Source organism: Vulpes vulpes, chromosome 7, assembly GCF_048418805.1.
Source record: "Vulpes vulpes isolate BD-2025 chromosome 7, VulVul3, whole genome shotgun sequence".
Lineage (NCBI taxonomy): Eukaryota > Metazoa > Chordata > Mammalia > Carnivora > Canidae > Vulpes > Vulpes vulpes.
Window position 1 is genome coordinate 85,374,794 of NC_132786.1, and position 25,775 is coordinate 85,400,568.

Consider the following 25,775-nt stretch of genomic DNA (forward strand, 5'->3'; position numbering starts at 1 on the left):
TATTTAATAAAGAATCTATAAGCCACATACCTGGTTTCTTTTGAAATTAACTAATATTCCAGGTATTTACTTTTTTTTTAAATTTCTAAATGCTATCAAGAACTATTCAAAATCAAATGTGTTTTTGATTTCTGCACAGTGAGCCTAAATGATAGTAATTCCTAAGAAACATTTTGTGTCAGCTCTGAATTGTTTGTTTCTTATACATTTTAAGTTTTACATGGCAAACATATGGTTAGAATCTTGCAGAAAAGTCTTATCCTCCATAGTTGGAGAAAATTTTACTTAGAGCAAAATAAAAGTCCTTATAGTATGCGTTGACCTTGTTATTCAAAAATTTCATAGAAGCGATCAGAAAGGTTTCAGTGAGGTGATGATTATGTACAAATATTTTGGAAACTGTGTCTGTATGTAAATATGTAAGTTTCTGGGTCAGCACTCATCCGAGAGTATCTCAGTGTCAGTTTTAAGCTTAGTGTTAGATTTTTGAAGGTGCATTTGCTTTCAGAAAATAAAGCTACATCACATAATAAATGACTATTTATTTATGCATCTAAATGCCTCATTTGGCCTTGGTCCAACTCTTCTCTGAACGAGCATGTGGTAGTCTATCATTTGGTTGTATATAGCTGGCTTTGCATAATCTCTGAGGCTCTTAAGATGAGCTCAACTTATGAATTTGCAAAAATATGTATACTTTGCTAAATTATAGCACAGGGTACTTAAATACATGTAATTTATTATATGAAAATTATTCAGGTTTCACAAAATCATGTCAGAGTAGCTTGTTAAATTTGAGAGCAAAGCAAAAATTCTTTAAAAATCCACAAAATTCAGTTTCTTTCCCTTTCAAGCTACAACAGGCCAAATTTACATTCCTGACAAAGATGGTGTCTTGTTTTTGCTTTGTTGTAACTGTAATGTTTAACTCCCTTCTAAAATTTTAATTAATACCAGCTCAATTTCATCTCCCACTAACGTGTTTGTTTCTATTCTCAGTATCATAAAATATGAATTTTATTTTCTTTGAGGATCTAGCTAGGTATTAGGCAGTTTTCAACTGTTTGCTGTACTGTTTCTGTATGTACAAAATAAATAAGATATTTATTTATTCTTGTTTTTCAGTTTTTGCCATAATTGAATATGGGAAGTAAATAGCATCTTGTCTTTTTTTTGCATGGACATATATCACGTTGGTGTCCATGGCTTTCTTTAAAAGGGAATAAACACTTGGCTTGTAAGGTAGAGAATTATTAATGTAGTATTTTTCCTCAATTAAACACAGATCAAGAGCAGGATTAGGATACAAGATTTTCTAGACTAACTGGTTTAACTTATACAAATATATTTTTATAAAACTACAATCTCACGATTTCAGTTTGAAAGTTTTTTTTTCTTCTAAGAATATCAAGAAAGCCCAGAAAGTATGTGATCTATCTACACATTTAGTATCTAATCAAAGACACTAGTTCAGTTTTCAATTAGCAATAATCGTGCCTCAGATAAACCTCATTGGCTTCGATACTGCCACTTGTGCAAAGCTCTAAGACACTAGTTCAGTGAGGGAGTCTGTCGTGGCTTAATCAAGAAACTAACGCTAAGGCCCCCAACACTTCCAAATACAGTTACAATACTGGATATTGTCCTCGGACATGAACAGGAGCGTTGGTTGCTCTAGATCTACCCACTGATTAGGATACGTAGTTATTCATTACTCATCCAATTCAAAAATTTAATGATGTAGAAACATGTAAGGCATAAGGATATATTTTCAAACTTCGTGTTAAAATAATGGTAGTTGATAAAAGTCTATGCCTGACATCAGGATTATAGTTAAGAACCTATGGAAAATGTACTAATAACTCAGAGCAATTTTTTTATTTTTGTTTTTTAAAATTTATTTGAAAAAAAATTTGAGAGAATCAGAGAGAGCATGAGGTGGAGGGGCAGAGGGATAAGGAGAGGAGACTGTGGTGAGGGCAGAGCAGGACTTAGGGTTTGATCCCATGATGTGGTGAGGGCAGAGCAGAACTTAGGGTTTGATCTCCTTAGGAGAGGAGACTGTGGTGAGGGCAGAGCAGGACTTAGGGTTTGATCCCATGATCCATGAGGACTTAGCTTAAACCAAGCGTTGGTGGCTCAACCCACTATGCCACCCAGGTGCCCTTTATTATTTCTAAATGCAGATAATCACGTCCCTAAGTTAAATACTAGAGTTTTGTTCGTTTGTCTTTAAGTAGGCTCCATGCCCAGCATGAAGCCCAACACAGGGCTTGAACTCACGACCCTGAGATACAGACCTGAGCTGAGATCAAGAGTCAGATGCTTAACTGATGAGCCAACCAGGCACCTCCAAATACCTAAGTTTTAAAAAAATGTAGTTTATAAAAACTTGGATTTTATACCAAGTGGAACTATAATGGACCTCTTCAAAGTTTAGTTCTGTTACTTGAACTAGACTGGAAATGGAAATAAAATCAGAGAAATTTCTCGTTTAATTGTAGACAAACAGGGGTTTGTCTATTTAATAATTAATTCACCAAGGCCAGTGCCATGGGATAGAGAAGCTACTGACATACCTTTGCTATTCTTTGATTCCTTTCTCCATATTTTCACAACGAAGAGTGTTTTGGACAGCTATTTCCTCCAACAGTGGTGTGCAAAGAGGGCCCATACTATCACATTGCTTGAGAAATAGGTTTAGCATTTCTAAGATAAAATAATAGTGAATATGAATCTCAGTAAAATGTTTTCAATTTGAATCTCAATTTGACACTTTGCTAACTGTTCTTTCAGTGAAGGATTACCATACCTCTCCCATTTTGTTTCTGTCTTGAAATATAAAATTATTCTGAAGCAGAGTAGACAACATGTCAATCCCAAAGATGCCGGAGTTCAGGTGCACCGTGTGGGTGGAGAATTGGCAGGTAGAGTACCACCACCAGAATCCTTCTGCCAGAGGGGCTAATCTGCTGAAAGTAAAATGTGCTTCTGTAGAAACAGATAAATACCTCACACTTGTTTTTAAACATGTAATTTATACCATTATAAAACTGAAAACTGAGAAGAATAGTTATAGCAGCTATTGTTTCAAGCTTAGATGCAGTGACAGTAATGAAAACATCATACTAATGTCTAGTCCAATAAAACTCTTGGTTTACTGTGTTTTGTGTAGGCAACCAAATAAAGTACAAATAGGGAAAAAAGAGAAGATGTATCACTTTGGCCTAAACACTGTAAGGCCACTGTAAATCTACTGTGCTTTATTTGTAGAGCTAAGAAATTAATAACAACTTTAAAAAATGACTTCAGGAATCCTAAGAAGTTCTATAGTTTATTACTTCCAAATAAAAGTAAATGCTCAAACCTATCACGAGCCTACCTTTTGGCTGAAAAGCCAAGACACTGGATGTATTTTAGGATGAGAAATGGATCAAGATGATGGTATAAATTTTCAGTGGCATGCCCAAGCCATGAATGTAGGTAGAAAGCAATGCTGAATCATTATCAATTTATTTGGGCAGAAATGACACCTTCTAGATTAGAAAATGTTTATTGACTTAAACTTAATTTTATAGTTAGTAACATGAAATCAGACAAATCATAGAGATCTCTGATGTATTCTGAATGTAAACCCGGGGACTTTTTCATTATTTCACAGAAATATATTTCACCTCTACAATGGAGTGTGTGTGAAATACCAAAAGACTAAAATACTGTAAGACAGACTTAAATTTTTACCCTTAAGTAGGGATGGTTATTTTAAAGGATGGACCTTTAGGATACCTGAATACCAACATTCAAATCGGAAGGAGACAGCACACTCTGATATTTGCAAATGTGAAATAAGCAGTTATAAATACACTTTTGGTAAACAAGTTGCTTCATTCCTATCAACACATTTTTCTTATTAGTATTGCTAAAGAAACATAGCAGTGAAATATCCTTTTATGCTAAAGCTATGTGTAAACTTACTTATACAAATTGCTGTTCCATTACTTTGTCTATCCCATAAAGAGATTATTTCAGAGACCTTTAGCTTTGTTCTATTCTATTCTGTCCATGAACTTCTGTTAACAGACAATCAGCCAAGTGCCTTTCTGCATTAAATATGGTGTGATAGGCAGTCTTCGGGCTTAGCTTAGTTAATATTACCTAGTCTAAAAAATTGATTAGGCTTGATTTAGGTTTAATTTTATAGCTTACCCAGTATTTCACTTACACGCATAAATAACAATTCTTTGACTAGTTATTCAGAATATCCATTATGAGAACTTTAAAAATATATTGAGAAAAACCCCTAAAAAACATAGAATACATTTTGTACTTTTTTTTAAACAAAGATTTTATTTATTTTAGAAAGACAGAGTATACTCAGGCACGCGTGAATAGGGAGGGGCAGAAGGAGGAAGAGGACCTAGAGAAAGAATCTGAAGCTGATTCTGCATGGAGCGTGGACCCCGATATGGGCCTCAATTCCAGGATTGGGAGATCATGACCTGAGCCAAAATCAAGAGTCTGCTGCTCAAGCAGCTGAGCTACCCAGATGTTTCTACATTTCGCAATTTTTATCTACTAATCTTATGGTCCCTTTTTTTTTTTTTTTTTTTTTTTTTACTAATCATGGTTACAAAGGAACTAAGAATAGCAGTACACAATATTCTCCAGGATTCATGAAAGAAATCATATGTGAGCATCACTCCTCCCCAATCCATTGCACTTTGTATACCATGCATGTTAATACTAAATATCACCTTTTATACCCTAACATGCTCCAGCCCCTTTCCAATTGGAACATATGACCTTGAATCCCCAATACATTAATGCTCTATTAAACTAAGTTTCAACCCTGATAAAGTCAATATACCTTTTTTAATTCATGGAAATGCAAACGTTGTCTAGGATAGCACTATCCAAAAGAAATATCTATGATGGAAATGTTCTGTATCTACACTGTCCTATAGGGTAGCCAGTAACCACTTGTAGCTACTGAGTCCTCAAGTGTGGCTAGTGGGACTAAAGACTGAATTTTTAATTATATTTAATTCTAAGTAATTTAAATAGCTGCATGTATTGGGTTAGTAGATCGTTCTAAAGGTGTTAGAAGAGGAAAGTAGATTATGGGCAATCAGGCAATCTTAAAATTATCAGCATTAGGTTTAAAAAAAAAAAAACCTCCGTCATTCATTCCTTCGGTATTAATTTTTCCAGAAGGTTCACATAAAAAAAGAAAGAAAAAGAAACCCAAGCAACCAAATTCTTTAGGCTGCTTTTTTGTATGAATCATCTTTTTTGCAAAGAGGTGTAAGACTGATTTTATTGCCAACTCTGCCCCCTCCTACAGACAGAACTCAGTGATTAGGTTCTTGCATTTATTTAGGTTATTCTCCTGAAAAACATGGTTCCATACTGCAAATAAATGACAGGAACTTTTCCACTAAATTATCCCAGACAGCACAAATGTTCTTTCCAAAAGTGGAGACTGGAACCACAGCCCCCTCACATTGCCTGCTACATCTGTTTATGCTTATAGAAGTGACATCCACTTTGTAGACAGAGAATGCCAATTTTTTGGGAAAGCACCCAGAATTTGGTGAGACTTGAAGAAAAAATTTTACTGTTCAAAATTAAAAGATACATAGAATTGAGTAACTACAAAGGCCTTTTGAAATTAAAATAGAAGAGATTTTGCTCCCAGAGTACAGATTCTGTATACAGACTTGCTGGAATTCATATCCAACTATGATCATTTACTAGTTGATAAAGCTCTGGTTAAGCTACAAAACCTAAACCTCAAGTTTTCCCATCTGGTAAATGCAGATAATAATAGATCTGTTGGGAAAACTTGTGTAAGACTTTGAGATGGACAAGTATCACTCTGTGTCCTTTCAGTGGAAGTCTGGATGTTATCAACAGGACTCTCTCTTGTTTTTTTTTTTTTTTTTTTTTTGGGTCTACAGTAGTCTGAACCTTTGACAAGGCCATTTTCCTATTTTATAGGCTGTAGAAACTTAGGGTAATGTAAATGTTCTTATCTACAGAAATGCAAAATTACTTTGTTTTCTTTTATTTAGAAATACTATTACTTCCCTGTAGAACAGATAATCCAAAACATCACATTTTTATGCCTTATACAATCTTAGCCAGTTTTGCCTCTTTCCGGATTGCCCCTAAGTTCTGCTTTCCGCCTGCACCCTTGTTTGAATGGGTTCTAACATCTTGCGGCTCCGTCTCTAATTAATGAGTCGAAGGACATATACCTGCCACATTTTTCATTTCATATTTCTGTTTCATATTTCTATGGCTTTTTTTTTTTTTTTTTTTTTTTTGCCTTCTTGAAAAATTATCCTTTTAGTCCTTTGTACCCTGAGAAGTCTTCGGGAGGATCGGCTTAAAGATCTACATTGACCGTCCTGATGAGTGGGCTATTTTGCCGCAGGGCTGTGACACTTCCGGTACCTTTTTGGGGAGGGGGTGGGGAGGAAGGGGGCCTGGGCAGTGTGAAGGGGGGAAGGGTGGGGGGTCTGGAAAACTCTACCCTGACGCGGAAGTCAGAAGACCTCCTCCTCCTCCTCCTCCTCCTCCTCCTCCTCTCGGTGGAGGCTTAAGGTCAAGGTGGGTGTCAGGCGGGGCACGGCCTAGCTGGAGGCCTTGGGGCCTGCGGCGCAGCCTGGGGTTCTGGACGCCCCGGGGTCATGAAGTTCACTGCAGACTGGGGGGGGGGGGGGGGCGAGCCGGCCGACAGCCCCGCCTCCGCCGAGCCGACCCCCTGAGCAGGGAGGCGGCGGCCCCAGGAGGGCAGGCCCGGCCCCAGGCCCGGGAGGCCCCTCGCCCGCGGCCGCGGGGGGTGGGGCGGCCTCGCCTCGGGCCGGTGCTTCTCGCCCTCGGTTGGCCGCCAGAGGCTCCCTCTCTCTCCCTCTCCCGGGATTTTGCTGCCGGGCTCCCTCTCTGCGGCCCTAGAGTTAATCCCATCAGCCGAGGTGAGGCACCTGTTACCCTGGGCCTTCCTCGCCCCCGCGGCCTCGCCCCCACGACACCCGGCTCCCCCGCGGCCCGGGCGGCCCGGCGCGGGCGCCCGCACGTGGGCCGAGCCCCCGGGCGCCGGGCCCCCCGCGCCAGGCCCTTCCGAGGGCGCGAGCGCGTCGCGGCCCGGGCCGCCGCCCGCACTGGCGTGGCGGAGCGCAGCGCGCCTCCCGGGGCCGCCCGCCGCGGGCTGGGCGCGCGTGGGGGCCGCGGCGCGCGTGGAAGCGGCCGCCGCAGCCGCCCCCCGCGCTGCGCCGTGAGCGGCGGGCGGAGGGGCGCGGAGCCGGCCGGCGCCGACAGAGCCGCGGCCGCCGCGGGGCGGGGGGCGCCTCCGAGGCGGGGGTGGGAGCCGCGGCCGCCCGACCCTCCCCGCCGGCGGCGGCTCCCGCTCGGGTAAGGGGGAGGCTGTGCGCGGGGCGACGAGGCGGGGAGGGTGGAGATGAAGAGGGGGAAATCGGGATGTACAAAGGCTGAGTTGCAGGCTGGGTGGGGGTGGGCTGTGGCGGGGAGCGGTAGGTGCAGGATCGGAGGCATTATCAGTGGGATCTATTGTTTCCTGGCACACTGGGAGGAAAAACAAAGGGATTTATTATCATCACCCCGTAATTTTTTTTTCTTTTTCTTTCTTTTTTTTTTTTTTGAATGTGGCCAGGGAGCTCGGCTCTCCCCGTGCCACACTGGGATCCGCCTGGCAGCCGCCGGGCGCCGCAGCCAATGTGTTAGGACTTCAGGTGCTTCTTGGCACAAAGCTAGACTGCGACCTCCTACCATAGCGCTGGCGTCACCTGCTCTCCCGGCCCTGCCCCGGGGCCGAGGGATTGCGTCCCGAACCAGGCTTGGGAACCGGCTGCCTCTCAAGTTGGTGTTATTTATGTTTGTCTTTTGTGAGGGCAGGTTTCGAGTCCCCCCCCCTCCCCTCCTGGCGGCCCCATCTCCCCCGCCCCCGCCCCCTCGGGTTCGAATTGGCTGGGGAGGGAGTGGGGTGTATGTGCAGGGGGGAGGGGAGGGCGTGTAAGGCTTAAAAACAAATGTCAGGGTACAAGGAGATTGTCGATGCTTTACCAAAAAAGAAAAAGAAAAAAAAAAAAAAAAGAAAGGCACCACACTCTCAAGCCTTTCTTGTTTGTCTGCATGGGCCATGCATGCGTGCTGGGCCAGAAGCCGAGTTTGGAGGCGGTTTCAGGGAAAGTGTGTGCTTCCTCAGCTGATTGTGCATGAGGGTGATCTGGCTCGGCCTAATACCAAAAGACGAATCTAAAGCAAAAACAAAATGAAAAATCTTTAGAACTACGTTGTCTGCGCCTCAGCAGATCTCGAAGGATTTGATTACTGGCATAATTGGTACAAAATCCAGCTGTGGGCTAGTGGAGACCAGCAAGCATGCATTGCGTTGCATTTTGAGCTTGTCCTAAGTTAGAGGCCAGTAGGAGTAAACAAATCAGGACTCTGAAAAGAGGTTTCGTGTTATAGTTGCTCTCTGATCATCACGTTCTCCTGCATTTATTCCCGTGATGTTCTGCATCTCACTGTATAATTGATAGCATCCACACTTAGGAAACTTCCAAATATTAGATGTAACTCCAGTTAGCGTGAAACTTATTTTCATTTGAGAACTTTCTTCTGCTTGCTTTGGTCTGAAATGTACTAACGTTGCTTTGGGGATGCTATAAATGAGAATGTTGGACCAGAGAGAGTGAAATAAGCCTCTGTGAGCATATTCTGGACTTTGGAAACAGATTCCAAACTTTTAATTGGGCTTCTACAGAAAGAATAAATTCTACCTGATGTGGAGCATCCCAAGTTGAAATTCATTTTTTTCCGAACAGGTTGATGAACTGATGGTTTAAGATCATTCACAAAAGCAACAGAAACTTAGGCTAAAGTAGTGTACTTATATGTAAGTTATGTGTTGTGTTAGTGCGTGATTTCTGTAGGGATCTCCACATTGTGTTTGAAACATGTTTGCTACCAAAGACCAATCAGAGGTGTAACTTTTAAATTCTTGGCTTTTAAATTCCCATTTCATTAAGTGATATTTTTTTCTTTCTGTTTGACGTATGGCTTAGCCACTTTGAAAAGTGTATTATTAGTTGACTAAACTTAAATTCAAATAAGTAAATGAATTTAGAAATTCATTCTTTTCTATTACAGATGAACCTCTAGTCTTGCTTTGAAAAAGCCATTTTGTGTAACTCTTGACTGAATAATTTCCTAATACACCTGTTGGGAGGATCACTGATACAGTATGCCATTTGAGAGGTACTTTTTCTTGATCAAATACTGGTGATTAGAGAAGAGAGGTGTTTTGTTTTTTTGTTTTTTGTTTTTTGTTTTTTCTGATCATTATGAACATCGGCTTTTCACCCCTGAAGTAAAAATGTTGAAAACCGAGTCTTCAGGTGAACGAACCACTCTCAGAAGTGCCTCTCCTCACAGGAATGCATACAGAACTGAGTTCCAGGCACTGAAAAGTACCTTTGACAAACCCAAGTCAGATGGGGAGCAAAAAACAAAAGAAGGTGAGGGCTCCCAGCAGAGCAGGGGGAGGAAATATGGCTCCAATGTCAACAGAATCAAAAATCTATTTATGCAGATGGGTATGGAACCCAGTGAAAATGCCGCAGTCGTTGCCAAAACAAGGGGGAAAGGTGGACCTTCATCTCCACAGAGAAGAATGAGGCCCAAAGAATTTCTGGAAAAAACAGATGGCTCGGTTGTTAAGTTGGAGTCCTCTGTTTCAGAACGAATTAGTAGATTTGACACGTTGTACGATGGCCCTTCCTATTCTAAGTTCACAGAAACTCGGAAGATGTTTGAGAGAAGCGTGCACGAATCAGGACAAAACAACCGCTATTCCCCAAAGAAAGAGAAAGCTGGAGGTAGTGAACCTCAGGATGAGTGGGGTGGTTCGAAGTCCAACAGAGGCAGTACCGATTCCTTGGATAGCCTTAGCTCTCGGACAGAGGCTGTCTCCCCAACTGTGAGTCAACTGAGTGCAGTGTTCGAGAACACCGATTCCCCCAGTGCCATCGTTTCTGAGAAGGCTGAGAACAGTGAATACTCAGTGACTGGACATTATCCTCTGAACCTACCATCTGTTACTGTTACAAATCTTGATACCTTTGGTCACCTTAAGGATTCTAATTCTTGGTCTCCTCCAAGCAAACTCAGTGATGATGCAGAGGATGCTCAGAAGAGTCATACAACTCCAGTCCCAGAAGTGGCTCTGAAAAGTACCTCTCCAGCCTCCATGCCAAGTGAAGAGACACAGCAGAGAAAGGAAGCCGAGGACTCCACATCTAACCAAGAGACTCCTGACAGAGGTGACAGAGACATTCCTGAAGAGCCTCGTGCTGAACATAAGGCAATGCCAGAGTCTGAAATCCCTTCACCACAGAATGAACCTTTAGGAGACGCTGAGGCTAATTTAGTTGGGAGTGAGGCAGCAATGCATCAGAAGAAAGAACTTGCAGGTGGTGATTTTACCTCTGCTGATGCTTCTGGATCCAGTGGTGGAAAAGAAGGACCTGAAGATTCAGATCATTTTGAGAGTTCCCATGTTTACATGCACAGTGACTACAATGTATATAGGGTAAGATCCAGGTATAATTCAGACTGGGGAGAGACAGGCACTGAACAGGATGAGCAGGAAGATAGTGATGAAAACAATTACTATCAACCTGATATGGAATACTCGGAAATTGTTGGATTGCCAGAAGAAGAAGACATCCCAGCAAATAGGAAAATTAAGTTTAGTAGTGCTCCGATTAAGGTAAGTATGTTTTCTCAGTTTGTTTTTGAAGTGTTTTTTTTTTTTTTTTCTTTTTCTTTTTCTTTTTTTCTTTTTCTTTTTTTTAAGTATTTGGGCCTAAATGTATGTAGAATAGATTTGACAACTATAAGGAATTCCCGGTTGTTGATATACACATGTCAGGTGATTTTAAAAGTTTGGGAGATGTCCACATATTTCCTGATAGGCTTTCTGTTTGCTTAAAACAGTATTGACTAACAGTAAAGTTGAAGAAGTTTGGAGATTGTGAGATACATTCCAATGGACTGGAGTATGAATAATATGAACACTGAAAACCAGCAGTGTTAGTTTGAAATGGAATTACCTCTTTAACCAGTTTTACCTAAAAGTGCCCATAAGTAATAAAATTTTCTGAATCTGAACCCTCTAGGATATGAGGCATAATGTACAATGAGAGAGTTATGATGACCTTGGAATAACAGTCTTCATTTACTTGCTTAAAAAAATCTGAGTTATCTCTTACTTAAGTGTAAGTGGATTGTGAGGAATGTTGAAACTTATTATAATTCTTTTGTGTGTGTGTGTGTGTGTGTGTGTGTGCTGCTACTTAGTAGTGAAAGTTTGATTCGTGGAAATATATTAGCGGACTTAAATACTTTAATTGGAAAGCTATGACTGTAAGTAGCTTTGAGTTCAGAATTTGTAATGTAGCCCCAAAATGAAATTTTGTGAAAGGAAATTAAATTGATTTGTCATTCATGTATATGTTTTTACCTCTTAAAAGCTGGATAAATGCCAGTTGAATTCAGATGCTCTATTCTAATGACTTCACTGAGTTAACATTTGGTATAGAAGAAATAGCACAATGTACATCAGTAGCGGGTGGTGAGACATTATTAGCTGATAATGGCAGGAGGGGCAGGAGGTGATGGGTTGAGTATCACAATCTCCTGGAGTGCTTTTTCACTGTGTACTTACCCACCAGCCTTCGTCCTGAGATTCTGGTGTGCCCTCCTAGGGGAAATCTGAAGGGTTGTGGTGATAGAATGTGTAGCTTGAAACCACTATCTAGGGACTCCTCGCTTGTCCAGTGTGTATATATGATAGATTTGTAATTGGATGTGGTTATCTTTTGAAAGAATCTGAAATCACTGTCTATTGTTATTTCCATCTTTTAAAACTTCCGTATAAGGGCTGTAAGATAAAATTTACAAAGCAAAGAGAAATTTGATTTTGCTTTAATTATGAAACACTATTTTGAAATGAAGTAATAATCTATGAAATTATTTATAGGTGTTAGGGGGCAAACTTTTCATTTCGTTAGCGTAAGACAAAAGTTCTGGATCAGAATGGGCCATGCCAAGTTACACTATGTTTAAAATAACTAGAGGTGTGAGTGTGGTTTCTGTGTAAGCTAAGTTTCTTTGCTGTGCTTTCCCACTTTCCTTTGTGAAACTCTCCCCTCCACCTTTCCTCCTACCCCCCCCCCCACCCCCAATTCTAGGCTCTCTCTTTAGAGGTGTCTTTCCCGCAGGCCTTTCCAGGAGCTCCTAAATTTCACCATGCATGTTCCCTTCCCAAGTACTTTCCTTTGAACATCATCTTTCTGCCCCTTAGGAAGAAAGCAATAAGATTAAATTGTTTCACACTGAGCAAGGCAGGAATAACTGAAATGAACTCTTCAAGGAGTTTGTTAAAACCAGTGACTAACTCCCAAATGGGGGATAGCAGCCTATGAAAATTTATCAAGTAGAACACTACCCACTCAACCAAATGGGGCACCAGCCTTATATTTGGGTCCTGTGCTGCACAAAACGTAACGCACAGGAATAGGTTTAATGCATTTTAAAGGATTTCTCATTGAAATGTGGCTGTTCGCATATGAACAAGCCAGGTTTTGGGTATGATATTCTGAAATTCAAGTGATATTTTTTCTACTATGGCTCATAACAAAAAGCATTTTGCCTCTTAATTTTCATACAATAAACTGTACTTCACATAACATAGAATGAAATAGATTATATATATATATATATATAACATAGATCAAGCATAAGGTTAGTGAAGCAAAGATAATGCACTGGGTTTTAGTGGGCAGTTAACAGTACTAGTTGGAGTGGATTAAGTTTGCAAACAGAAGATTCATTCTTAGCTCTTTGTAATGAATAAGACAATTACTCTTTCTTGTTGTTCTCATTGTTTAACATGTAAGTGGATTCACTTGGAAATTTTGAGAGCTACTTTTCTCCTGGTAGTGGTGATGGTAGTGTTTAGATTATTCTTCAATTAAGATTTTTGCCTCAGAGGGTGATAATAATGAAATTCAACATGTATTTATTGAAGGCTTCTTATTATGTGTCTATTCTCAAGCTGTTAGGTGTGGAAGACACACAAATCTATAATGTTACCTCTTTCCTATGTGAGCTGGTGGAGTCAGTTCTTAAACACTTGGTATTTCAAACCCATGTAACACAGTCTGAAAACCTGCCTTGAAATGTTTAATGTCCTATAAGGACTGTAACTGTTGTTGGCTGTACTAAATGCATGGTGTGAACAGGATTTGATAGACCATTTGAAAGGGAGTACGCTGAGCCATTCCCTATGTATGTTTCCTTATTCTTTTTGTAAAGATTCACTTATGGAATGGGAGATTATGATTTCCAACCTAAATCTTTTCTTTTGAAATTTGAACATACTCCCTCTTTTAGCAACAATAGGAGACATATTCTTTACAGAACTGACCTTTAGAACTTTTACATTCTTTTCCTGATATTCTCATCTTATTCTTAACTAGAGTAAATATTCTCGATACTTTTAGACTTTTGTTTTACATCTTGTTTATGATCTCTGTGTGTGTGATTGTGTCCTCAGTTTTTATTTCAGTTCTTCTACAGATGTTTTAAATAGATGCTTTTCTAAGATGTCTTAAATCTGGACCTAGAAAAGTATTAAAATAATGGCTGATCTTTCCTGTGTAGCATATTGCTTATACATAATTGTTGGTGACATTTAGAAATGGATTATTTCTTAATGGATAGGCTGATGGGTTTCACAGTGTTGTGGAAAATTAGAATGGGATTGATTAATAATAGAAAACATAAGATTCAAGTTTGAGATGGGGAATGAGAGAGTGTTATGAACCATGCTAATGTGGAATTATGCCTTCATTGTCAAGAATTTCTCAAAACCAACAGATTGAATTAATTACATTTGTCTTAAATAAATGCAAGATAGAAAGGGTGACATTTTTCATTATTGTTTTCTATTAATTCAGAACATTTACTGAGCCCTTACTATGTGTCAGGACAATGCAATATACAATAAAAGTAATAAATACATAAAATGACTGGAGCTGATCAGGTCAGCGACTGCTAGTAGGTGGGGAGTGGATAGCCCATTAACAATGCTTCTCAGGCTATTCTGCTAAAATGTTCTTGGATGATCTTTCTAAAGTCACTGCAACCTTTTTAAGGCAGTAATAACCCTTTCTCGGTTTCTGGTAGCCTTATGTCCTTTGGATAGGTGTTCTTGAAACATAACATAGATGAAAAAAGGTATTATTCTAATTCCCAGCAAGACAGAGATTATAGGGTTAACGTTAAGATGTATTGTGCTGTACTCTTCTGAATGTTTTCTCAAACTGTATGGGGCTTTACAGAGCTGGGGTTCAAAAGAGAATCACCAAGGGCAGCAGTGCTTCTCTAAATCTTACATGATACTTGTTGAAAGTGGGTCCCTTAGCATTCTCTTTCTCTTTTGGGGCTCTGAGTTGGTACACAAGACCTTTTATTCAAGATGGTGTTCAGAGTATCATTCTGAGATCCAAATTTCTGACATTCTGCTTCTTTAGATTAAACTTTAATATGCTTATAAATCACTTGGGGATCTTTTAAAATGAAGACTTGTGATTCCGTAGGTATTTTGGGGGAATCACCTTGATGTGATAGTTAGCCTCCAAGTACATTACCAGCTTTCCCAGGGGTTATGGAATAGACAGGCTCAGCAACCAAATTAAATGTTCAAATCACACTATTTATCAAATTAGTTTAAAACACACAGCCAGAAGCAAGAGGAAAGCCATGGGGTAAGTTAACACACATAAGGTGCAAAGCTTGGAAGGACCACACCACCTGGGCCCAGGTACACAATATTCATATGTCCCGACCCTCTCCCTCTTTCACATCATCTTTCTGATTGAGGGTGTGGTAATGAGGACTGGAGTTGAGTTTTGAGCAAGGGCTCCACATACTAATAATACCCTAGACTGATGATACATATTTGTTGTATCGAAGAGAGAGGGTACAAGTAGTACATACAAGTGTAGCTTTGCCAGTTTTGCTGAGTTGTATCTGTGTTTCTTGGGTAAAGCACCTGCAGAGTCTGGAATAAGACCAGCCTGGGGCGTCCTTGGTGGGTGGCTGATATGGAGATGGTATATATGTCAGTCCAGAGATGGTATGATGATGACTTAGTCTTTCCATCCCTTTTTTTTTTAAACAAGTGAACCTCTTGTTTGTTCCAGCTTATTTTCTAGTTTAAAATATCTTAGAGCTTATTAAATTACCTATTTTTAACACATCTTAAGAACTTTGCCTTCATTTCAGAAGCTTATGAGCCCTTATTATGTATATCTAATTGAGCCTCAGAATGTTGCCTTTACATCATAAGCTATTAGTTTACTTACCATCAGTGACCACTACTTCTTATGAGTTTTATCCAGCTCATTTGTTTCCTTGACTTTCATAATAGAACTTAATATTCTTGAATAATATAGCAAATTCACAAAACAGGTGAGATTGTGCATTCCTAAAAAAAGATCTCAAGTGGGTGCTGAGGCTGCTGGTCAACAGATCGCTCTTTGGAATATGTGAAGTACAGTTTTCAGGCTTCAGAAAAGAGCTGGTTACAAAATGTGTGGGAAGCTTGTTTGACACGTTTGCTTTCCAGATCAGTCTGCTGTAGCTGGTTGTGTGGAATAGTGTTCTTTGAAGCTGATACAGGTGTAAAGTTGTAACGTGCATGATGGTTCTGGATACAGGAATGTATTGATTTCTAAATTCATAAAAGGTTTGGGTCATTAAAGTGTCACATCCTAGACTCTTGTGTTAGACCACATAAGAGTTTTATACAAGAGTATACGTTTTTAGTTATAAAAGAACAGGAGGAAGTAGTTCTTGATAGACTCAGAAATTCAATTTCTTTCATTTTTTGAAAGCCTAAATTAATAAACTAAGGAAAGTATAAGGATAGTTGTCTTATATGGTATGTTTTTATTTGGATAACTTTGATGCCCTAACATTTAAATTGGACTGCCTTTAAAATTTTGGTGTCTTGGAACCTATGGTTTATAACTAGGTAAATATATAAAATATTTTAATGTACTATAATACACATTTAATATACAAATATTTTAATATACCCCTCTTCTAATATTGAGTGTTTATACTGATACCCCTTCCCTATTTCACTAAACACGGTCATTTGGTATTCAAAAAGAGGTTCTTTTCTACAGCAAACTATTATAGATGTTTGCTGGCATTTATTTGTGGTAGAAAGATTTAGTTTTTTATATTTTGTATCATCCGTAATATTTTGTCTTCCCCTCTAAACTTCCCCACAAAAGACATTAGTTATTGGGTTAATGGATTTTAAAGGGAAGAGGCTGAATTTAGGGGAAGATAACTTTCTATTATGTTATCCACACTTTGTTTACCTTGTTAACCCACTTTCATGCCCATCAATTGTAATCTGATTTAAATCTCACCTGCATTAGATTTTTTTGGTCACATCTTACTTCTTCGCCGCTCCAGGACTAAAAAGGTTTTGGAATTCTCTAGAGCAATATGGTTAGATATGGGATAATTTCTGCATAAACAAAGCAAGCATTGGTATATTAAACTCTGAATATAATTTCTTGGTGTGTGCTGTTACTTAATTTACTTAATATTCTTAATATTCTGTGTTCTTCCCTTTTGGATCTATTTCATTTTTGTTCTTTTGCTTCATTATATTCTACAGTTCTCAATTTGAATGGGAAGAGATGATTCATATTTTTTTCTTCCTGGTCACTTAAAATTTTTTCCCAGTTCTCGTTTCTTCATTTTGGTTTGTGACAGAAACTGAAAGATGAAAAATCCTTCAAGGTAATCTAGTGTAATTTCCCCCTCATTCCAGTTAGCTCTTCAATAGCACAATGCTGACAGATGATCATTCGGCTTCTGCTTTAATAATTCCACCTTTGGGAAGTTTATTATTTTGCAAGGTGGAAGGAAAGTTAGGAGGAGGGACACCCTATTGTGTGTGCATGTGCATGCGTGTGTGTGTGTGTGTGTGTGTGTGTGTGTGTAATTGTACAGCATTGTGAATGTACTTATTTCCACTTATTTTTAATTTGCAATTTTTTACTGAGATAAAATTCAAATAACACAAAATTCACCATATAGTTCGATGGTTTTCAGTATTTTCACAGTATTGTGTAACCATCACTGCTATCTAATTCTAGAACATTGCCATCACCCTAGAAAGAAACCCTGTGCCTATTAGCAGTCACTCCCAATTCCCCTTCTTCCTGTATCCTCTGGCAAACACTAATCTACTTTCTCTATGAATTTACTTCTTCTGGACATTTCATATAAATGGAATCAGGGGTATGCGTTTTGAAAGGAATATAAAAGACACGAGTGTGACTGGCGAGATGTTAAAATTTAAGATTCCCTGAGGACAGCAGACTATATAGGAAAGTCGAAAGAGCAGTGCCAAAAGAATTTTCTGGGTGCTCACACAGGCTAAAGATCCAAGTGGTGAGGTGTGGGAGCAACAGATGCTGTCTGCCCCTTATGCAGTTTCATGGAGAGGAAAACAAACAAACAAACAAACAAACAAACAAACAAACAAGCTAAGGAGACAGCATCCAGGAGGGGTTGGGGGTATTTGTAAACTGAGGAAGTATGGTTGACTGTGGTGAAGAGAGTGGTTGGAATAAGTCCCTTGCATGGGACACTGCACTTCTCTGCATGTAACCTGAAGTTGCTACTGCTGGAGCCTAAGTGTCTGCTTCAGCATGGAGTACCGTAAAGGCACCAAGGGCACTAATGCTGATCTCATGTGTACATTGCTCTTACAACAAGGGACTCTTGTCCCTTTCTGATAATCTGATGAGTTTATTTCCATCCTACTGCTCTTACCTTGTGGCTTTCATTATTCTTTTATGTTGACCTAGATTATTCGTAGACAAACTTCACTCTTTGTATTTAAAATTCTCTTAATTCTTCAATATTTTAATACAGGTTTCATATGCCATACTTGCTATTATCTGTAATGTAACCGTTTATGAGATGAGTAATATGGGGCTGGCATTCATTTAGTTTATTGCATGGTATTTACTGGAGCTTAGTATATATATTGCTGTTAAATGTTATTAACTGGTAATGAAAGTAACACCAAGAGTGACGTGGCATTCTGTAAACTTGACAAATGGCCTCTTGAGGCATTGGCGTTCTTATTTATAATGGAGGCTGTCTTACTTGTAAAAGATGCCTTCTCAGCTTTATCGTCTTGTGACTCTCTGATAATCTCTCGAAGATATTTGTGCAATAAGTGCCACTATCATAAATATCTGTGCTATTATTTCAAAGGGAAATGGACATCTTTTGTTGCAATATGGAAATTAATTATGTTAATTGCCTTGAGAATGTTATTTATGCTATAGATTATAGTAAAAGCTTTAAAATGATTAAATTTTAAGTCCAAGGGAGTGTATTTTTATAGAGTGGCTTTTAGAGCAACTCAACTTTTGGAAGTATGGATTGAACTATATATTAAACACCCTGCGAAGGAACCTAAGAATAAAGAAATGTTTTGTAATATAGTTGCTGACATATTAATTGCTTCACTCACTTCTGTTCTGGAAATAGCTTCATAGCACAGTTCAACATGATGGAGATATTGATATTTTTTTTGCAAAATTTCAAATTTTTTAGTCTAACTTGCTCTCTCTCACGCATCTGTTCTTATAAAAAGGACAGTGAATCAGGCAGAGTATAAAGATATCTGGAAATTTTATATTTCAGGAGGAGGAAAGTTTTGTTCTTCACAATCTATTTTCAGAGGGATTTAAGAAAAGCATTTATACAGTTAAAACTTTCTGCCATTTATTGATGTATCAGGAAAAGTGGTTCAGATGAAATGGCTCATAGACATGTTAGTCTCCTCTCTTTTTTAAGTCAGGTAATGAGTTTTATTTTGGGGGAAAGCTGATCCTCCAAGGTATTTTCTGTACCAGCTGAAATACAGTGGTCTAGATAGGAACACATAGTGGTTGGCAAGGGTCAAAAAGAGAAAGAGTCATGATTATGGAGGTTCCTTTCCAGGACTGACCAGGTGAGAGGCTTCCAGAGTAGCTATTTGTGGAATTTCCCCCATGATTCTTTCGGACTGGCATAACTCTGAGAAACAGAGTGACTCTGTGTCTTGGGTCTGTCAATGTGCAGTGAGGTGGACCCTTCTCTTTCATCTACTGAAGAGCTGTCCTCCAAAAAATTACTCTTTACTTCTAGTCCTCTTTCAAAAGTATGTCAGGACAGAGTTCCATGGAGGGTACATTCATGCTGGAGAATTTGTCTAATCTTGAATATAAGGATTTTAAATAGTCCTCAAAGTCATAGGTACCTGTTCAGGGTTTGGAAGAGTTTTCCTTTCACTGTAAGGGACCTCAGTTGAGGAGAGGGAAAAGCAGGTTTATTGGTTCGTATTTAAGGTCCACTTGTGAGTCAATGTGGTATTGACGGGTTCTTTTACCAACCCCTTGTTTCAGACAAAACAGATATGCAAAGTTGTCTCATAAAGAAAGAAAAAGACATAAATTCACACTTTATGCTTTGGATCAACTGATATACACACATATATTTTTAAATGAACCCATTCTTCAGAGGGGGTGGCTAAAGTTACTATAGGGTCTTTGATTATCATCTTGTGCACCTATACATAAAATGTATTTATTTTTAGAAGATTCTTCTATAAGTAGAATAGTAAAATGCAGTAATTTATGTTGTGTATGAATTTTTATATAATATACTATGCCCAGAGCATCCATTTTTCTCTGGAAATTTTAAGATTGGGCACTAAACATTAAAACAAACACAAAAACAAGCCTTATGAAGAACAAAAACTGGATCAGAAATGAAAATCTACAATACAATAGGGAAAGCAGAGTACAAGAATGATGATAACATGGAGCAAGTCTTCATTGACTTTTGACATATGCGCATAATGCTATGTTAGCATTAAAAAGGAATTAACCCTATATCATTTTTTGTTCAGGATCTAGAATTATCTATGATTATTTAGGATAGATTTCTAAAAATAAAACTATTGGCTAAAATATTTTAAATCTATTCATACATACTGCCTGAATTATTATTTAGGAAAGTCGTATTAATTTATAACTAGTATTGCATTGGAATGGTTTTCTCACAATCCCTACAACAATAACTTGGTGTTATTTGTATGCTTTACAGTTTTCAGTTTGGCGAGTAAAAAATGTCTTTCATAATTTCTGTGATTTATGTTGATTTATTGATGCTGTTAAATGTTTTCCTGTGTTTATAGGCCTTTTTTGGGTATGAGTTCTGAGTGTTGTTTTTATGATCAATGTGTTTTTTTGGTCAATGATTTTTGGTAGGAAGTACATCAGAGTTGTTATTTGTCTTGGTAGAAAGTTAAAAGAACTGACAGGCCTAATAATAGTCATAATAATTCAAAATAATGTCATAATAATTCATTATGATATATGCATAAAGGGTAATAGGATAAATCAATTATAGATCACGTTTTCTAAAATTTTAACGATGAGGACTATTGCTATACCCGATATACCACAGGGTAAAAAGATTGGATAAGTACTTAACATGCATTTTTATCACAATTTTATTTTTAGTGTATGTGTATTTGTACCTAGAACAAATATTGAAGGCACATATGTCAGAATGTTAACTATGGTAATTCCTGGGTGGAGAGAATAAAGGTGATGTTTAAAAAATTTTTAAATATTTTTCTAGAGTTACTAAATATTCTACAATGAACATGTGTTAGTGCTTTAATTATATGTAAAAAAAAAAAGTGGTGGGAACACAATTGGAATGATCAGTAATAACAAGAAGTTGACAAAAACATTTTTTCATATTGTCCAAGATTCAAATAATTAATTTTTTATATTATTTTCATTGGAGATTATGTCACAGAAAAATTTTGAAGAGTATGAATCTATGGAACACTGAAGGAAGTATTGGTTTAAGAGGATGGGTGAACTTTTGACAGTTGAATTCATTAAGTGCATACTTTTTAAGTCTTGGTAAAATTAATCCCATGTTTGTGGTTAAGCTTGTGAATATTATGGAGGGATAACCTTTCAGTGTATTTTAAATTTCGATATATTTGCATAGATGTTAGGTGTTAGATATTTTCCTTGAGTTGCTAGTGTACGTGTGATATCCTAACCTGTAACCTTAGTATGCTTTTAAAAACTGAGCATAGGGGCTCCTGGTGGCTCAGTGGTTGAGCGGCTGCCTTTGGCTCAGGTTATGATGCTTGGGTCCTGGGATCGAGTCCTGTATCGGGCTCCCTGCAGGGAGCCTGCTTCTGCCACTGCCTAGGTCTCTGCCTCTGTCTGTGTCTCTCATGGATAAATAAATAATAAAATCTTAGGGAAAAAAACCCAGCATATACTGTGGATCTGAAGAAAAAAATATTTTAATGAATAAGTCTTACTAAGAATAATAAATATTTGTTTTTAAAAAGCCTAACAATTCTCCCACATGTCTTTCTTTTTGATCTGTTAAATTCTTGAGCCTCAACAGATTCTCTCTCAGAAGTTGAGAGAATAGAGATGTCAAGTGTAGTATCTTGATTATATGTAATCCTATGAAAACATTTGCATGCTCTCAGTGAAAAACAGGATTTTGAATTCTAGGACTCCACAGTGTCCTTTTGAATATGTTTCCTGTTACAAAACACCAGCCAATATGTAGTTTCCTGTTGTTCTTAACAAAAGTTTTAGCTGAAAAGATTCATTTGATGTATGATTAGACTATATGGTAGTATATACTATTTTGGGTTAGGGTCAAAGGGTTAGTTGCTTTCATGCATCGGATAGTGTTCCACCTTTAAAAAGCTTTGGTTGATAATGCTAGAGCATAGAAATGATAAGAAAAACATTTTTGTTGAGTGGCAGAGTTTTTTGAAATTAGAAGTTTAAAATATTGCTTCTGGCCTAATTAGATCAACTGATAAATCTTACAATTTTAAGCAATTCTGGTATTTTATAAGCTCTGGTAAAGTCCTAATTAAATTGCCTTACTGGTGCTGAGTTACCATTTTTAATTAGGTGTACTTAAACCTTACCACATACAATATGGCTAACAAATCCTATTTTGTTGAAAATTGATTTTATAGTAGTAATACCCATGATTAATTATGTATAATTTTGAGGATTACTTAAGGAAAAAAGGCAACATTCTTACAACTAACTTTGAGCTGAAACTCTTGTTTCTCTCTTGGAGATTCTGACACTTGTAGAATTTTTATGTTGCTGGTTCCTTCTCTGAATAATGAGTTCTGTGAATAGTATTTTTAAGGAACTAAACAGCTCTCAGGAGATGCCCCATTTGCAGATATAGCAATCAGAAGTTTAAGTGTGAAGTTACTTGGTTTTGGCTCTCATATTGTTTTGTGTAATTCTTACCCTTAATACAGAAAGGAACCATTGATTAAGTAGGGTTGATTCCTCTCACTGGAGAATGGTGGAAATAGACTATAAATATTAATATGAAATATTTTTCTCCCTCAAGTTTTTATTTAAATTTGTCAGTTAACATACAGTATAACATTAATTTCAGGTGTAGAATTTAGTGATTCAGCACTTATATACAATACCGGTGCTCATCCCAAGTTAATGTGAAATACTTTTGAAGGTGTCTTTTTTTTTTCCATTGTATTTAATTGTTGTATTTAATTGTTAAGTAGTATTACTAATCAGGGTTCTTCAGAGAAACGGAACCAATAGATGAGTATGTGTGTGGGGGTAGTGGAGAGAGAGAGAGAGGCAGAAAAAGAGAGATAGAGAAACAGAGACAGGGAGAGATTTATTTAAGGACTTGGCCCACATGGTTATGAAGGCTGGCGAGTCCAAGATCAGCCCAAGGGTGGGCTGGCGAGTCCAAGATCAGCCCAAGGCTGGGCGGTCTTTTGCTCAATTCAGGTGTTCAGCTGATTGTATGAGGCCCATCCATGTTTTTGAGGGCAGGCTCCTTTGATTTAAATGTTAAACTCATTCAAAAATACCTTCCCAGAAACATCCCGAATAATGTTTGGCCAAGTATCTGGGCATCACAGTTCAGCCACGTTGACGCATAAAATTAACTCTCTCAGTCAGATTTTCTTACTTGGTTATACCTCTGAAGCTGTTTCACAAAAACAAAAACGAAAACAAAAACAACTTTCAGTTTTTTCTCCACATATCTTAGTGGAGTTGTTCTGCTTTGTCTTAGAAAACTCGCTCACGGAGTTCTCTTGGGGCAGTTTGTAGTAGCAGTAGGAGGAGGAGTGGGGAGATCACATGGTTTGGAATCATACTGGATTCAGATCCTGCTGACACAGGATCTACTTAATAAAGTTTGTTGATACTTTGAAGGCAGGGACTTTGTTTCATGGTTTTGTCTCCGGGACTTTCACTCTGCCTGGCTCATAGTAGGTCTACAGTCAGTGTAGTAGTCTTTAATATCCTTCACCCATGCTCCCTCCCCACATCTGCAGATCCAAACTGGAATGATGGTGATAATATTTGTACATGTATAATGATTGTATAATTTATATTCATAAGTGAAAATCCTTCAAGTTAGCAGTTAGAAATGAAGCCTGAGTGATTCCATTACAGATTGTAATCTTTTCTGGCCCCTGCTCTGGCTAGCTGAAGCTGTTATGCTCTTTCATTTGGGGAATCTCAATCTATTGCCCTGTAAGATAATGACAGTTTATAACTAACCAGAAACAGTCTTTAAAGTATGGTTGCTGGAGATATAGCCACAAGGGTTGAAGGAGGAGAGTATTCTTTTTGCCTTAACTTTATTTCTGCTTTGAGTGATCAACCGAGCTTGTAATTAGTTGCAAAAAATGTAAAAATTGAGGCTCCAGACGAAAGTTGTAAAGCTACTTAGAAATTGCAGTAACTTGCCACAACTTTGGTAAATTGTGTATGTGAATTTATTTGTATTCTTACATGAAAATTGAAAATTTAGTTAAAGAAGGCAATTGAATTATTTCTTACCATTAGTCTCTTCCCCACCTTTTTTTTTCTGACCTGAATATTAAAATATAGTTTCTTTTGTACTTTTCTGTGATTAGAGAAGAAAGAAATACTTTTTGGGGGGATAATTTCTGTCCCCCATCCTCTTGATAATTGATTTTAGAAATGTCTTTGATTTTAATTCTAGACATAAGTTATAATTTTGTAATTATTTTGGTAGTCAGTTATCTCATTCTCTAATCAGGCAGGCTCTTGCTGAGTATGACTTGTTTATCCAGAAAACAGTTTTCCATTTTTCTCTGTGATTTGTAAGTAATTAGTAATAAACTGCATAGGAACAAATAATCCAGGGTTTTAAATCATATTTTTTGTCTGTATGTTTTGTGCATGAATTATATTATCTAGGAGAAGTCTGACAGTTGTTATTAGGCTAAAATATGAAATGGCTTTGCTAGTTTATGTAAATTTGTTTAGGTACAAAATGTATGTCATTTTCCCCAGGCAGAAAAAGCTTTTAATGGCACTCTAAGAAAGAGAATTACTAAGCTATTTTCTGCATTTTTCTTTTTAAATAAGAATACTGTAACTTTTGGGGGTTTATGTACGTTTCTGGTGACACAAAAAAAGTGTTCTGTAAAAAAAAATCACCTTTTTGGTGGTAGTGATGTTGGTAAAAATATGTGACAGTATACTATGTTCATGATATTTGAATGAATTGAGCTAGTATGTCAACTACTGTTACGTACTGTAGGTTCTGCTGATGATATTTTTGAGATTAATATGTTTATAACATTCTATAATTACTGTCTGGGTGTTAGTCAAGGTTGATAGATCCTTATGATTCAGGTGTTTATAAATAACTGGTTATGCTACAGTCATTTAGAGAAGGGTTGTCTTCTAATTGGTAGCAGTCTACAAACATTACTGAGTACTTAGTATGTGTTGAACATTGGGCTTTGATGTGTGGATATTAAGGTAAATAAGACAAGCCCTTGCTTCTCAAAAAATGTATAGTCTTTTTTAAAAAAAAATATTTTATTTATTTATTCATGAGAGACACAGAAAGAGAGGCAGAGACTCAGGAAGAGGGAGAAGCAGGCTCTCTGCAAGGAGCCCAATGTGGGACTCAGTCCTGGATCCCAGGATCATGCCCTGAGCCGAAGGCAGATGCTCAACTGCTGAGCCACCCAAGGGTCCTGAAAAATGTATAGTCTTGACAAGGAGATAGAGAATAAAACATTTATGAATAGTGCATTAAGTTCCATGATATAGTTATATTCATAAGGTGACCATTTGTGATTTATTGGCCAAACTGTGACTGTCTCCAGAATAAAACAGGGGTGAATAATAATTACATATATTTGAGAAACCAGAAAATCTGAGTATGTGTATGTGTTTTATTTATTTATTTTTAAAAAAGAGCAAATACCATTGCTTAGTCTTCTTTATATCCCACAGTGTCTAGAGTGACCATATGAGTTACTGCCAAACTGAGACACTTTCTGATAGTGAAAAGACTGCTGTTAATACTTAGTCTGCAACAACGGGCATAAGCTAGGACTGACCGAGGGCAGCCAGTACACAAGGTTCCCTGTATATAACAGGATGCAGAGGTGTCCCATTAGGACACCTAGGAGGAGGGGACTCGGTAGGAGGAGGGGACTCATCAGGCAGGGGTTCTTAGAGGAAATGGTACTTGAGACT

At 38.1% G+C, this 25,775-nt stretch overlaps 1 protein-coding gene and 1 pseudogene across 38 annotated transcripts in view; one reads left to right on the forward strand and one right to left on the reverse strand.

Annotated features, from left to right (window-relative positions):
• Positions 1-1,393: 1,393 nt before the first annotated feature.
• LOC112923947 (U4 spliceosomal RNA) lies at positions 1,394-1,543 on the reverse strand (annotated as a pseudogene).
• Positions 1,544-6,812: 5,269 nt separating this feature from the next.
• Positions 6,813-25,775, forward strand: part of PPP1R9A (protein phosphatase 1 regulatory subunit 9A) — a 312,437-nt gene continuing 293,474 nt past the window's right edge. For 8 of the 38 annotated variants that reach the window (XM_072764293.1, XM_072764301.1, XM_072764298.1 and 5 more), the window contains exons 1-3: positions 7,282-7,416; positions 7,676-7,881; positions 9,175-10,795. In XM_072764293.1, the coding sequence (XP_072620394.1) occupies positions 9,401-10,795 (1,395 nt within the window). In that variant the 5' untranslated portion in view covers positions 7,282-7,416; positions 7,676-7,881; positions 9,175-9,400. The other 30 variants (XM_072764309.1, XM_072764313.1, XM_072764315.1 and 27 more) reach the window with 14 other exon arrangements.